General features: G+C 36.9%; 1 protein-coding gene across 1 annotated transcript; it reads left to right on the top strand.

The window, feature by feature from the left end:
- The first annotated feature begins 5,525 nt into the window (after positions 1-5,525).
- Positions 5,526-15,592, top strand: LOC121785029 (L-arabinokinase-like). Its single transcript, XM_042183358.1, has 29 exons — positions 5,526-5,739; positions 6,468-6,575; positions 6,676-6,744; positions 6,826-6,909; positions 7,217-7,293; positions 7,534-7,600; positions 8,267-8,324; positions 8,452-8,519; positions 8,613-8,675; positions 8,770-8,823; positions 8,914-9,016; positions 9,102-9,211; positions 9,351-9,470; positions 9,615-9,671; positions 9,763-9,935; positions 10,019-10,184; positions 10,323-10,406; positions 10,677-10,802; positions 10,952-11,082; positions 11,156-11,237; positions 11,693-11,780; positions 12,198-12,241; positions 12,339-12,434; positions 12,531-12,607; positions 13,953-14,147; positions 14,324-14,489; positions 14,722-14,793; positions 14,962-15,165; positions 15,290-15,592. The coding sequence occupies exons 1-29, from the start codon at positions 5,650-5,652 to the stop codon at positions 15,410-15,412; spliced, it is 2,955 nt and encodes a 984-aa protein (XP_042039292.1). The 5' UTR covers positions 5,526-5,649; the 3' UTR covers positions 15,413-15,592.
- Positions 15,593-15,658: the final 66 nt, after the last annotated feature.

Raw genomic sequence — 15,658 nt, 5'->3', positions numbered from 1 at the left:
GTAGAATGGTATTCATTATTTGTGTATACGTGGATGTGCATCATTAATGTACGTGCCCACGTAGAACGAGTCATTAGTGCCAAAGATGCCAAGATATGCATACTTCCCATTGACATCATTGTACGCCACGAAGGCCCCGAACCTCGCGGTAAGCAAAATGTCACTGTTTTGTTTAGCGCCAAGAATCCTCTCGATTCCACCATTGAGACTAATCGTGTAGTCCCTTACTCCATAACCCCACGTCCCTATACACCCTCATCTGTCTAATGGAGCAACGCGTGCCCCACACCCGCTCATCGTACTCAACGACAACGAATATCCCACCAAGATCAACGATTCCTAGAATGGGTGGAAGCTCATTCTCAAGAGCCTCCGAAAGCGGCATTTCGTCGAACACCTCTCGGCTAACATCGAATAACATGATCACCTTTTCACGTTTATTCCCTAGAATCTTGTAAGCAACCTAGTGCACATTGCCGTGGATGAAGACCCTGAGACCAAAAGTACTCCACCACACATTTGTGGGGGATTTCACCTTCAACTGTGTGCCAGCTCCCCACCGTTAAAGCATAAACATCAACTCGTGGCGGCAATGCGTGGCGGCAAAAGATAGTCATTGCCGCCATAAAAATAGGAGATTCTCACAACCTTGTAATCGCTTCTGCTTGCATCGAATCCGAAGTTGAGAACAACCATATGCATATATGCTTGGAACCTCATCGATGGATGACGGAGGCAACGACAGTTTGCACCATTAAATGAATGATTGGGCTAAATAGTAAATACACCACTTATCATATACTCCATTTGTCCACGAATAGGAGTCTCGGTTCACTTTTACCATAAATGATAATAGAGTATCACATTCCACTAACTCATTTCACTCACATTTAATTTAAAACTAATATATACAAGTGAGACTCATATTCCACTAACTTTTTTCCACTCATTTTTCTTAACATTTCTTAAAATCCGTGTCGTCAAGAAATGAGACAGGGAGTAAGCATTAATATTTTGTAGGAGTATGATGTTTTCTATGTTCACTATTTGTATTTTACTCATTTTCTCATTTTATCAATGTGGATACAAGAAATATCTTCATGATTATCCATTATAAATTTATCAAATTTGACAAAAAAGAAAGACTAAAAATATGCCCGTGCAAGGCACGTGCCTCTTGCTACTAAATTTACTGGGAATGCTAACATGCAAGTATTCTCGACCCAAATATATACTACTATTATACTAAAAAGCATATATTACGACAAAATATACTACTATTACCAGTATTAATTTTAGTTGAGCTACATACAAAATGAACAATGTAAATTCAGGCTGAATAGTCATTATATAATCAAATTTAGAGTTGTTTTTTCTGTTGCTAATTAAGTACGGTTTCCTATATATGAAAATAAAATATAGTATCGGAATATTTTAAAAGTATATGAATGACGAAGATGTGCATTTCATCCAATAATTAAAATAAAAACGACAAATTAAATGTTACGCACCCTCAATGTCACCACACTCCACAAGTATATAATTCCACCAAAAGATAGTGATAGACTGATAGTGTTCTTGGATTTAATATTGGAAACTGATGTGGATCCAATCTGCATAATAATAAATGAACCCCAAGCATATGAACATTGTGTCTTTATTCTCCTCTAAAATAGGAGTAAGAATTTGTGCCATCATCGAAATTTAAATAACATTAGTATCTTCAATACTAAAATTTGTATAAAATTATTTAATTTAAATGATGCATAGTTTGAGAAAGTATTGTTGAAAACTCAATCATTCGAAACAATTCCCATTATTGCATCAATGATTTAGATATTGAATTGTACTAATTTTTTGGATGAATCATTGTTCAACTTTATAAAAGTAGATGATCACAAATACGACAACAATTAAAGAATGTGTCGTCACTTTGTGGAAGTGGATTCTTTAGAAAAAAAAGGGTGGGTTTGGCCTCAAAGATAAGGTTGCTCAAAGAGAGACAAACTATTGGCCTCAAAGATAAGGTTGCTCAAAGAGAGACAACCTATTGGCCTCTAAAGAGACATTTTATTTTGCCTGTTTCATTACAACGTGTGATCACCACGAATTTGGTGCATGGTTGTTGTTGAAGAAAATAGTGTTAATGATTTACATACTCAAACCCCACAATATATCAGTGGTTTTAGGTGGAGCCACCATACCAATAAATTAATTTATTACTCCAGTTATATTCTGTCACAGTAATGCATCAGTAAATTTGATTATAGTATGTGTATTTAACGTATTATAATATGTATTGATATTTTCTAAATATAAAAGTAAATTATTTGATTTGATTTGCATCTCCCGAGGAAACGTGATAATTACTTAAATAGTACTCCCTCAATCTCTTATAATTTGTCACCATTTGATCCGGCATGAGTTTTAAGAAATATAATAGAAAATGAGTTGAAAAAATTAATGGAATGTGAGTCCTAATTTTATATAGTTTTATAACAAAATATGAGTAAAAATGAGTTATTTGAATATGAGGTCCACACTACCAAATATAAGAAAGTGAAATGTGACAATTTTTTACGGATGAATGAAAATGAAAATGTAAATGAGTGACAAATTTTCATGAACAGAGAGTACTACTAATTAATGACGTGTTCTTATTGTGTGTGTTTGTTAAATTTTATTAGGGCATCCACAATGGGGCGCCCAGTTTTATCCTCCTACCCTCCCACCTGCAATGAAGCGCCATATATGTTTTAATATTGTTTTGTTAATTAATTTAAATGTTTTCAAATATATAATGCAAACTAATTTAAAAACACAACGAGTAACCAAAAACTGGCGAATATTGCATTAATAAATACACAAAAGTTACACGATTCAAGTTGGCTAATCTACGCAATTCCCAACTTCCGGCGCAACTCATCGATCAACCCCCGGAGAATTTCGGCTTCGACTGGGTCCGTACACTTCTTGAGGGCCTTGTGCGTCTGCAACAACGTCTTCGCCATTGAGGCTGCTGCCAACGACTCATACGCGGCGGCCGTCGCGCTCGGGGCCGGGATCGGGATCGGCGATGGCGCGGCGGCGGTCAAGGATGATGTCGTCGGCGGCGGCGGCGTGTCGGGAGGGGGCGACGGGTCGATTTGGTGACGGCTCCATGTCAGACAACTCGTACGATTCCGTGCTGAATTCAGGATCGTACTGTGCGTTGGCATCGAACGGCTAATATTCGTCGGGTTCTGTACCCGGCCAACGCGCCTCCCCAAACATCGGACTGTTGGGACTTGCATCCATTTCGTCGAAATAATAAAAATGTGAGTTTCGAGAGTGAAATCGTGAAAATGAAACGTTACAAATGAAGGTGGGGTAGGGGTATTTATACAAAAATTAAAAAACGCGTGGCATCGTCTCCGACCATCGTCCGCCGATCCCGCAATGGGCGCGGTCGATGGCGCGGACGATAGTCCATCGTCTGCCGAGCCCACAATGGCGCAGACGATAGGCCATCGTCCTCGCTTCAACCGCGGACTATGTATCGGGCGTGGGCGTAGGGCGCGGACGATGACGGACACCCACAATGGTGTGGACGATGGAGATGATGGCATGCATCGGACGTGCCATCGGACGTGCCATTGTGGATGCCGTTAGTGGTGTTTGACTTGCAAGGCTTTGATAAATGATAGTAATGCATTTAGCATCGTTTCCATTTTCTTTAGCGGATGGAATTTGTTTTTTAATCATTTTGCGGCTGCGTATATTTAATTAAACTGTTACAAAGAAAATAAAAATAAAAAAAGGAAAAAGAGTGCGGATCGAGTCAGAGACGTTTTATAGTAAAATATTTAGGAGAGGTTTTTAAATAAAAAAGGAAAAATCAAAGCTAAAGCAGAATAACTATTTAAATTATATGGCAAAATGTTTAAAATAGAAGGCAATTATTGGGTCAGAAGGCCTTCAAAATTTACCGAAGAAGTTTTCCACTTCACTATTTAATTTGGAGATTATTAATTATTCTTTTTAATTTCCTTTGAAAAAGTAACTTGTTTCAGAATTTATGGTAAAACACTGCTATAATTTCAATTTTGTCTTCGTTTAACACAAGCTCTCTACTTTTTAATCTAACTAAAATAAATATAAATAATGGTAAGGAGAGTCAAATTACTCACTTCCTTTGGTAGAGATATTGTTTTGACTTTTGATGATCTAATAAGTGGATGTTTTGACAATGTACACAAAATATTTTGTGAAAACGTACAATAAAATAATTTTATTAATTAACATATGAAATAATACAATATCGTATATGAGTATATATTTTGGTGTGATAATTCTTGACGACAAATTATTTTTGATAAATTGCTGCAATTTGGTATCAAACAAACACAAAAATAAATTAGTACTGCATCAAAATCCCGGGTGGACTGGGCTCAACTTACATAGAGGCCCATCTCAAAAATCTGGATTTCAACTTCCCCATTTAAGCTTTTCCAAGTTGCGCAGAGTGTCACTGTCACATTACATTGTCATATGACTCATATACAAATAAATAATGTATAATTTGCATTATACTATTCAGTTTTGGACTTTATATTTAAGTTGATTACTCCTTTCTAATAAATCTTTCATTCGCCTTTTATTCTGACTTAAACACTCAGGTCACATTTTCTTTAAATAAACAATGATTCAACAATTTACATATTTCAATCTCACAAACTACTGTGCAATATTAAATGCATATACCCTAAAATCGTTGATTTATTTATAAGTAGATTTTTTGAAGTTAATAAAATTTCAATTTCAATCCAATTTATGCAGAGAGGGGTTCGAGTCGAGCAAGAGCAGGGGTGGGTCGGTAAGGACCGTGTCATACCGCATACCGTACCGGAAATTAAGATATGACAAAATTTCATACCGATACCGTACCGAATTTTCGGTATACCGGAAATTCAGTATGATAATTTTTGATACCGTTACCATACCGTAATAACGGTAGGCGGTATGGTAACGGTATACCGAAAAAAACCTATTGTATCCAAAATATTTATAAATGTAATATATATATATATATATATATATATATATCCCTATATATATATATATAAATATAATATATATATTACATTTAAATTTTTTAAAATTTTAGAGAATTCTATTTTTTAATTTTTTTTAAATATAATATATATATATAGATGTAATATATATATATTATAACATATTTAATATTAATATTCGGTAGATTCGGTATACCGCGGTATACCCGTATACCGTGGATTCAGTATACCGCGGTATAGAAAAATTGATACCGTTACCGTACTGAAACACTGCGGTACGGTATCATACCGTACCGGAATATGCGGTATATCGAAAAATCGGTATTTTCGATATTTTTCCGACACGGTAAGTCCGGTATTTCGGTATAATTTTCCACCCCTAAGCAAGAGCAACAAACTTTGGATAAAATCATGGGGCTGACTGACAACGAAAGCTGACGTGGCATCCTACCGCGATCCTATCCAACTCTGTTGACTCTAATTCTTTCTCTCTTTCAAATTTATTTATAATCACAATTCCCAGATTCTCGGTTTCGTTTATCAGCCTCCCTCAGATTGGGGAAATTCTTCCTGTTTATTGTTGGTTGCAGCAGAGATGGTAGCACAGGATTCTGCCAAACCACCGCTAGTTTTTGCCTATTATGTCACTGGCCATGGTTTCGGCCATGCCACCCGCGTTGTCGAGGTCTCTATCTCACATTCTCACTCCTTCTTATTCTCTCACTGTGTGTGTGTGTTTCGATTGTTGCTGTTAATTTCGTTTCTGCTCTACTTTGGCGTACTTATGAAATAATACAATCAGCAGTTTGATGGAATTGCTTGTTCATTTAATTTGTACTGTATTTCTATTTGGCGCATTTCAATGATAATTTGGTCATGCAAGTAAAATCTCTAGGCAGATAGATGATTATTAAGTGTTGAACATTGTTATGTCAGTTTCTAGTGCAAATCAATCTGCGCTCTGTCCCATTTTGGGCATCTTCTATGACATTTTAGGCTGAGTTGTTGAATGTAATAGAGTAGAGAGAAAAAGATAGTAGGTGAATATTTTAATGAGAAGAGAGAAGAAGAGACAAATTCTATTCTGGCTATAGAAAGATGCCATCTTGGTTGAGACAAATTAAAAAGGAAAGGTGGATATCTTGAATGGGATGGGTGGAGTATATACTTATTTCAATCTCTTTTTTCTTTATAATCCTCAAAATATGCACGGAAAACAGATTTTCCTGCATCCTTGGAAAGTCACCTGTTTCTTTTATCAGTTTATCTTCAACCTCCAGTTTCTTAGAGGGCATGCAATAAGTTGCATAGTTGTATTGTGATCCTCTAGAATTTCTATTCCACTTGGAATAGGAATGTGATGGATTCACCTCATTCTTGAGTGTACTATGAATTTGCATTTTCTTTGTATAGGTTGCTCGACATCTCATTCTTGCCGGGCATGATGTTCATGTGGTCACTGGTGCACCAGATTATGTTTTCACAACTGAAATACAGTCTCCTCGCCTCTTTCTACGGAAGGTATGTTTGCTCTTCTGCAATGTTCATGATGAATAGCTTATAATTCGGAAGTAGCTCATGAGTCTTTAGTTCTGATGATATCAACTGTCTTGTTATACAGGTGCTCTTAGATTGTGGAGCAGTTCAAGCAGATGCACTGACAGTTGATCGCCTTGCATCTTTGGAAAAGGTATTGCTTATCACTTTGCAGAGTTCATGACATAATTATCGCGCTTCATGTTAAATTCTTGTTGCTGTATTGATTTTTCAGTATTCTGAGACGGCTGTAGTACCTCGTGAGACTATTTTAGCTACAGAAGTACAGTGGCTGAAATCCATCAAGGCAGACTTTGTGGTAAAGTTCATACCTTAGACACCTTTATATATAAAATCTGATCTATTTCACATGGTATACATCAATACATAGTCATTCACTATTACCATTGGTGATTTAAAGATTCAAGAATGAATTGAATTGACATCATATTAAACTCTCCTGTAGTCCTGCTTAAGAAGGGCTGTCTTTCTGTTTTAACACATAATTGGAGGGGGGAAAAATTTCTGATGTCAGAGGGATTTAATCTTGAATATGTGGCGGATTTGTTTCAAATCAGATCTGTTTTGTTTTTACCTATTTATCCTCCATATATGTCTACGTGTAGGTGTCAGATGTTGTTCCAGTTGCTTGCAGAGCAGCAGCTGATGCTGGCATACGCTCTGTTTGTGTCACCAATTTTAGGTAATCTCTCTATCTCTTGGTTGCATGTGTATGCTGTGGCTGGAAATACTGTTGACCTGCCCTTGCTGTTAATATTGCCTATGAATTGCAAAAGATGCTCACAAATTCCCTGTCATGATTTACATATTCCTGTAGTTATAGTATTTTTTTACATAACCACATCCTGAGCTGGATTCCCTTAAAGCCACATTCATTCTCTTCTTGAAATTAAGCTGTGTTCCTGGAAAATTTTGTTGGCAGTTGGGACTTCATCTATGCTGAATATGTAATGGCAGCTGGTCATCACCACCGGACCATAGTTTGGCAGGTAATTGTAGCAAAGCTTTTTTATGAATATAACTATATGTGCCAGACCTGTCTTTTTAAATTTGGTGTTGGTAATAATTGAAGACTCACAGCATACTACTTCTGGTAAATCTGTGAGCAATAGCTGTTTGGGGCCATCAGTTTTCAGACTCGTAAATTTTGCATGATATATTTAGTACTGTCTAGCACACTAGTTGGTCATGCCCGTGTTCTGAGTGAGGAGGTATGAGTTTTGATGAAGTGTCAAAATAGCTGTTAGTAAATCTTAAAGATTAATATTTATTATTTGAAAGCATGAGCTACTATTGGGATGGAATGAAATAAAATGAGAAGATTCAAGGACATATGCTGTCTATGCTTAGGTTTTAGTTTTTATTGTTTTTCGTGGTGAAACAATTTCCTTCATATCGTGTTTTCTATTGGGGGAATTTGGTGTTCAAACTGTTGTAATTGCATTGCTTTATGAGAATCTCAATGCTAAATCACAATCTATGGTGTGTTACTTATTAGATAATTGCACTCTACTTTAGGTGACTACCCTTCTTTATGTATTATCTAGGCACAAAACCTCTTAGAATTCATTGAATGTCTGTAATGCAATTTTGTTTTCTGCAGATATTGGTTTCTATTGCTCTGTTTCTAATCTATCTTAAATTGGGTGATCCAGATTGCTGAGGACTATTCGCATTGTGAATTTCTTATCCGTCTCCCAGGATACTGTCCAAGTACACCAACACTAAACTCGTTATCTTATTTTTTTTCCCTTTTTTCCGTGTGTCCTTCCCATTCCATGAGTAACTGCTTGAGAATTGAACTTATTTTCTCCATCGCATATCCATTGTTTTACTACAGTGCCTGCATTTCGTGATGCAATTGATGTACCTTTGGTTGTGAGGAGGTTGCACAAGCCCCGTGAGGAGGTAAACAAAAGATTTTTATCTTTGAACTTGTGACTAGATTAATGGTTAACAGATAAACCATTTTACGCATTCATATTCTCTAAACTATTCCAGATCCGGAAAGAACTTGGGATTAGGGAGGATGTGAAGACTGTCATTCTCAACTTTGGTGGACAGGTACCATACCAACCATTTTACTCATTCATACCATTTACCTCTCCCTATTTGGTTTGCATTCATTTAATCAATATTGCACGGTGACTATTTGCAGCCCTCGGGTTGGAATTTAAAGGAGGAGTTCCTGCCTAGCGGTTGGCTTTGTCTGGTATCTTATTTTTGCTATTTACCCAAATTTCAAGGATTTTTTTATGTAAATTGGGTTCCAGAATCAAGGGTGAAATATTGATTAGTTCAGGTCTGTGGTGCATCTGAGAGTCTCGAACTTCCTCCAAATTTTGTGAAACTTGCAAAAGATGCATACACTCCTGACTTGATAGCAGCATCTGATTGCATGCTTGGTGAGTCATATAACTTCAGTTCATATCTTATGTGTTGCTAAAGTAAAGTTGCATTTAAACCTGTAATTCTTTTAAAATATTTCAGGCAAAATTGGATATGGAACAGTTAGTGAGGCCCTTGCATACAAGATTCCATTTGTCTTTGTGCGCCGGGACTACTTCAATGAAGAACCTTTTTTAAGAAATATGCTAGAGGTAGTTTTGTTTATGGTGTTGGCTTGAAACATTTTATCTCATAGCTCAGTACAGCGGTACAACACCCTGGTACCTATATCTGAAATAAGGGTATCCTTAGCTTCACCAGATTTGATAAAATTCAGTCCTTCTTATTTAGTTCTATCAAGCTGGCGTTGAGATGATAAGAAGGGACCTATTAACTGGACATTGGGGACCATATCTCGAACATGCTATTAGCTTAAAACCGAGCTATGAGGGGGGCATAAACGGCGGTGAGGTAAGCAGTTTTTGTCTATCTACGAAACTATGAATCATGTACTAAAGAATAATGAATATAATATCACTGGGTCTTGCTTCTTTATCATTATTTCATGCACACATATATGGAACTGTATGAATCTGATTTAATGTTAAATTCCAGGTTGCAGCTAAAATTTTGCAAGATACAGCATTTGGTAGAAGTTATGCAGCAGACAAGGTGAGCCTTTTCTTTTCTTATTCGAGAGATGCTGTTTTTTGATGAGGTTGAACTGCTAAGTGGATTTTGTCTCGTTTTTGCTTGAGTTTAGTTTAGCGGGTCGCGGAGATTGCGTGATGCTATTGTTCTTGGGTATCAATTGCAAAGGGTTCCGGGCAGAGATCTTAGCATCCCAGATTGGTACGCAAATGCTGAAAACGAACTTGGTCTCCGCACTGGTTCTCCTACTGCTCTCATGAGCGAAGATACATTTTTCAAGCCATCGTTAGTCATTCTCCCTCATGCTCCTCGTTATTCTTTTCCAATCAACAGATTTCAAAATTACCATTTTCGTGTACTTTTATTAGACACCCAGAAGATTTTGAGATTCTTCACGGAGATTGTATGGGTCTTTCAGATACCATGACTTTCTTGAAGAGCCTATCAGAACTTGATGTTATACTTGTTTCTGGAATTACTGAGAAGCTCCAAAAGAGGGAACGAAAAGCTGCTGCAGGTCTTTTTAACTGGGAGGTATTTTCTGAATCCATGCTTTGTACTTCAGATTTAATCCATATATATCTGGTAGACAGAAATTACATGTTTCTTCATGTACTTATATCCTGCACTGGTACCCGAGCTAAGACATTTGGTTGTTAAAATTGAGAGCAGGAAGAAATTTTTGTGGCAAGAGCACCTGGAAGGTTAGATGTTATGGGTGGAATCGCTGACTACTCTGGAAGCCTTGTCCTTCAGGTGTGTAACCACACTTCAACCACTGACCCTCCTTCCCCTCCCCAAGACTACAATATCCATGAAGCCAGGAAAACTGAATTTGTATTATAGATTGTTCTATTGGATCATTCTTCTTAAAGATCTGCATCATTTTTTCTTATGCACAAAAATTTATCAATCAGTTACAGTGATGATGTATATTTAAAAGAAATGCAACTACTATTGTTACCAGAGTTTTTCTGCCTGATTGCCTTTATGATATTTCTGCTGATTGTCCTCAAATGTCTATAGATGCCGACAAGAGAAGCTTGCCATGTTGCCGTGCAAACGTGCCATCCATCTAAACAGAGATTGTGGAAGCATGCCCTGGCTCGACAGAATGCTAAGGGACAAGGGCCAACTCCTGTTCTTCAAATTGTATGTGAATACCATTGTTCTGAAGTTCTACGAGCTCATTTATAATTGATAAAGGATTTGTAGCTAACACTAGAGGTCTGTTTTTTCTTTCTTTTGTCGTCGTCAACACTCATGTCTATAGCTTACTCTTTAAATCCTACTCTGTTCAGGTTTCATATGGGTCAGAGTTAAGCAATCGTGGTCCTACTTTTGACATGGATCTGTCAGATTTTATGGATGGCGAGCAACCAATGTCATATGAAAACGCCAGAAGTTTCTTTGCTCGGGATCCATCCCAAAGGTTTTATACTATATGCTTTTGTCTTCTTTTGGATTATCTCTTATACAATAAACTCACTATATTATGGACCTAGATGGGCCGCATATGTTGCGGGGACCATTCTTGTGCTGATGAAAGAACTGGGCGTGCGCTTTGAGAATAGTATCAGTGTTCTGGTATGTGTTGCTTTTAGTATGAGTTGATTGCTTGCTCTTATTCTCATCTTAATCATTAATTGTCTTATTGGTATATGGATTTCATCTGACAATTCATGTTTGTGAGGATTCTATCTGTTACAATAAATAAGGCACTTCAGAAGTTGCAAAGCTCAGCACAAAATTATCATACTCGTGAATTCTAACTCAATTTCCCATCCCAAATTCCCAATGTCTACCTCGAATTTGTATTTAAGCTGCAACTGCTCAACATAAAAATTATCATACTCCTAGAGTGCTGGTACAATTTTCCATCAGAAAATCTACTTCATAATATGTAGTATATATATCCACTGCATTTAACTCTCACTGGACATGTTTGTGTATATGGATGATAATTCCTTGCTAGTTGTGTTTTTATATGCTCTGGTGATACCTGTCATTTACTTTGAATTGTAACATGATCAATCCTTTAGGTATCCTCTGCTGTACCAGAAGGCAAAGGTGTCTCTTCTTCTGCAGCTGTGGAGGTAGCTACCATGTCTGCAATTGCCGCTTCTCATGGTGCTCACCATTCTCAGTTATATCTTATCATTAGCTGGCTTCTCTTAATGTCCATTCCCTGATCACACTTAGGCTTTACCTGAACTAGTTGGACTTAATCATTAGAATATGGTAGGAGGTGACACTACGATGTATGTGTGTGCGCTCGTGTAAATATGGCATTTTAGTAATGTATTTCATTATGAGCTATATGTAGTCTCTTTTTTATTTATTTTTCTGTACTAGACTTTACCTAGTTATATCTTGAAAAAAATCTTTTTCAGAAAAATATGAAGTGAGTATCTAAGACTACATTATCAACTAGAGAAGAAATAGTTGATTTCGTTCACTTAGCAATCAACACTCCGCCCATGATTCTGCTGCTTTTTGCCCTTATAATCTGTATATGTTAACACTGTTGAGATCTGTGCTTGTCAGGATTGAATATCGAGCCAAGACAGCTTGCTTTACTCTGCCAAAAGGTTTAATACGTGAACATCACAGGCACAGTCACCAAGACACATATTATAACTTTCATAATTTTGCAATCCTCACACTTGCATTTTTTGTCATGGGAAGGTGGAAAATCATGTAGTTGGAGCTCCGTGCGGTGTCATGGATCAGATGGCTTCTGCGTGCGGTGAAGCTAACAAACTTCTCGCCATGGTTTGTCAGGTATTTGACCTGATTCATGGGGAAGAATGTATCTTCTCTAGTAGTAATAGATTGTAAAGAAAAGACATTTAGTTGCTACTTGACTGTTTTTCGCAGCCTGCTGAGGTATTAGGTCTCGTGGACATTCCTAGTCATATAAGATTTTGGGGAATTGATTCCGGAATCCGGCACAGGTAATTTATTTGATAGAGAATTATGTTGTTTGTCTCCTTAAAGTAATTTGTTGGAAAAATTCTTTTTTTGGTAAAGCATGTTAATTGAATTCCATTTTAATGAAGAAGATTAGATTTATTCCGAATGGGGGAGTGACGCACAAGGGTTATGCGTCGTTATTAATGAAACGCACAACCCTTATGCGTCTTTGGTTAATGACGCACAAGGGTTATGCGTCGTTGAACGACGCATAAGGGTTATGCGTCTTACCCTAATGACGCATAACCCTTGTGCGTCACACTGGTTAGTATTCCTGCCTGTCACGCGGGTGACCCGGGTTTAAGTGATTCTGTGATTAGTATTTGATAAAAATGAGTCATTCTAAACATTTATTTTTGACAAATACATATTACTCTTATTGTCTATGTTTATCACCCTCGATCACTTTAAAATCAACACAAACTTTAAAAAGTAACTATAATTATAACAAAACCATTAAATGAAATATACTTAAATTCATAATTAATCTTATTCCACAATACTATAATTAATTTCTGAAGTTAATAAAAATTATGAAGTTTGATTCCATTGAAACAAAATCAAAAGCATGCCCTCTTTTAAATAAAATTCCCACAATGTGTAAAAAAAATAATGCGAAATATCTTATAAATGCATTAATATGACACAAAAACTTGTGTGAGTCTATTTAAGCATTGAAATAGATAAAACATCGGTGACTCCAAAAATTGTTAGATTTCATTTATTATGATTTAATACTACTTCATTTTAAATGGAGCTTGGCCAAGTCAAAGCCATTATACAAATGAATTATTTGAGACATGTTTGTAACAAAAGAAGCTTATGCGAAGTGTCTATCAAATTCGTAAAATAATTCCAATTAACTTCTTTAATTAATTCTTTTATAAGAGTAATATGTATTTGCCAAAAACAAATGTTTAGAATAACTCATTTTTATCAAATACTAATCACTTAATAAAATGCTCCGTTGCCGGGGATCGAACCCGGGTCACCCGCGTGACAGGCAGGAATACTAACCAGTGTGACGCACAAGGGTTATGCGTCATTAGGGTAAGACGCATAACCCTTATGCGTCGTTCAACGACGCATAACCCTTGTGCGTCATTAACCAAAGACGCATAAGGGTTTTGCGTTTCATTAATAACGACGCATAACCCTTATGCGTCACTCCCTCTTCCGAAATAAATCTAATCTCCTTCATTAAAATGGAATTCCATTATTCGGCTAGAACAAAAGTAGAAAGACCTCTAATTTGTTGGCAATGAAATGTTCTAACTAATCTTTGTCTGTGTGCGAATCTTACTGAACTGGTGTATCATTTGGCAGTGTTGGTGGTGCTGATTATGGATCTGTCAGAATAGGAGCATTCATGGGTCGAAAAATTATTAAATCCATGGCTGCAGAATTGCTATCACAGTCTACTGCAAATGGTGTGACGTCGGATGATCTGGAAGAAGATGGAATTGAACTACTCGAAACTGAGGCTTCCTTGGAATACTTATGCAACTTGTCACCGCATAGGTAAACAATAGGCCTATCCACTCGTCTCCCATAATATAATCGGTGTCCTCCGAATCACTCTGCCCCTTCTTGAACTTTCTATATGCATTTCTTTCTCCCTTCTCTGTGTGTTTTTAATGATGAGGCTGTTCTTGTCATATGTAACCAGTTTATCATTTTTGGTCTGTTGATATCAGATACGAAGCTCTCTATGTTAATCAACTTCCTGACAAAATACTCGGTGAAGCTTTCTTGGGGAATTATGCTGACCATAATGATCCGGTCACAGTCATTGATACAAAGAGAAATTATGGAGTTAGAGCAGCCACCAGGCATCCTATATACGAAAATTTCCGCGTCAAGGTAAAGTAAAATTAAAGGTCTCCTTGAACACATAACACTCTGGGTAAACCTTCTCCGATCCTAGTTTATTATGTATGTCGTATAAAAACAATAAGTTTGTTTAGAATTCATTGTTGGAAATTACATGAGATATGGTCTTCTTATAATCTACCATATGTGAGTTATGGTGTGGAAATCTCTCGTATTAATCATCTTGACCTTTAATAATACGAGGGTTTTTGTTCGAATGCAGGCCTTCAAAGCATTACTAACATCTGCAACTTCAGATGATCAGTTGATTGCTCTAGGAGAATTATTGTATCAGGTACCTTTATATTTTATGCCACTGGATGTTCTCGTTCGAATTCTTGTCTTTAAGCATGCTAGACATTCAATGTTAATGCATATTTTCTCTTTGATTATCGGAGTATAAGTTTCAGTCAAATTATGTCTTCACAACTGCTGCTGATTGTGGTGTTGATCTGCTAAACAGTGCCACTATAGCTACAGTGCTTGTGGACTCGGCTCAGACGGGACAGACAGGCTGGTCCAGCTAGTGCAAGTAATGCAGCACAGCAAACATTCTAGGGAGGGTGAGGGAACTTTGTATGGTGCAAAAATTACCGGTGGAGGTTCTGGCGGCACTGTTTGCATCGTAGGTAGGAACTGCTTACGAAGCAACGAGCAAATTATTCAGGTACCTCAAAAACTTTCCAGTCTAATATCTGCATTCTCGAGCTGGTATCATATGCCGTCTTATATATATGCATGACTTCCCCGTTCTTGATGTACCTACTGTTACTTTGGATTGCGATATGCAGATCCAGAAGCGATATGAAGGTGCAACAGGCTACTTACCAATTGTTTTCGAGGGATCATCTCCGGGTGCAGGGAGATTTGGTCATCTCAGAATACGTCGCCGCCTCCGCCTCCGATCCAAGTAGAAGAACAATTTGAAAAGAGATTATTAACCTCAGTGTTGACGCTATTAGTAAACAAAAAATATGACCCATATATTAAACCATTAGACACTTGTGTTACTAAAAAATACGTAATTCCAAGTCTAATTTATATACTCCCTCTTTTCCACTTTAATAAAGTCATTTTTCTATTTTGAGAAATTTCAAGATATTGAGTCATTTTTATTTTTAGCAAAAAATAAATCTCTCTTTTTACTTTATTCTCTCTTT

The sequence above is a fragment of the Salvia splendens genome, chromosome 21 (genome assembly GCF_004379255.2).
Source record: "Salvia splendens isolate huo1 chromosome 21, SspV2, whole genome shotgun sequence".
NCBI classification, from domain to species: domain Eukaryota; kingdom Viridiplantae; phylum Streptophyta; class Magnoliopsida; order Lamiales; family Lamiaceae; genus Salvia; species Salvia splendens.
Note: the sequence above shows the minus strand (reverse complement) of the source record. Positions and strands in the feature narration are given on the sequence as shown.

Coding starts and splice junctions, on each gene's coding strand:
- LOC121785029 (XM_042183358.1), top strand. CDS start 5,650: ATGGTAGCACAGGATTCTGCCAAACCACCGCTAGTTTTTGCCTATTAT. Junction 7,294..7,533: donor GTTTGTGTCACCAATTTTAG/GTAATCTCTCTA, acceptor TTTTGTTGGCAG/TTGGGACTTCATCTATGCTG. Junction 14,148..14,323: donor TGCAACTTGTCACCGCATAG/GTAAACAATAGG, acceptor TGTTGATATCAG/ATACGAAGCTCTCTATGTTA.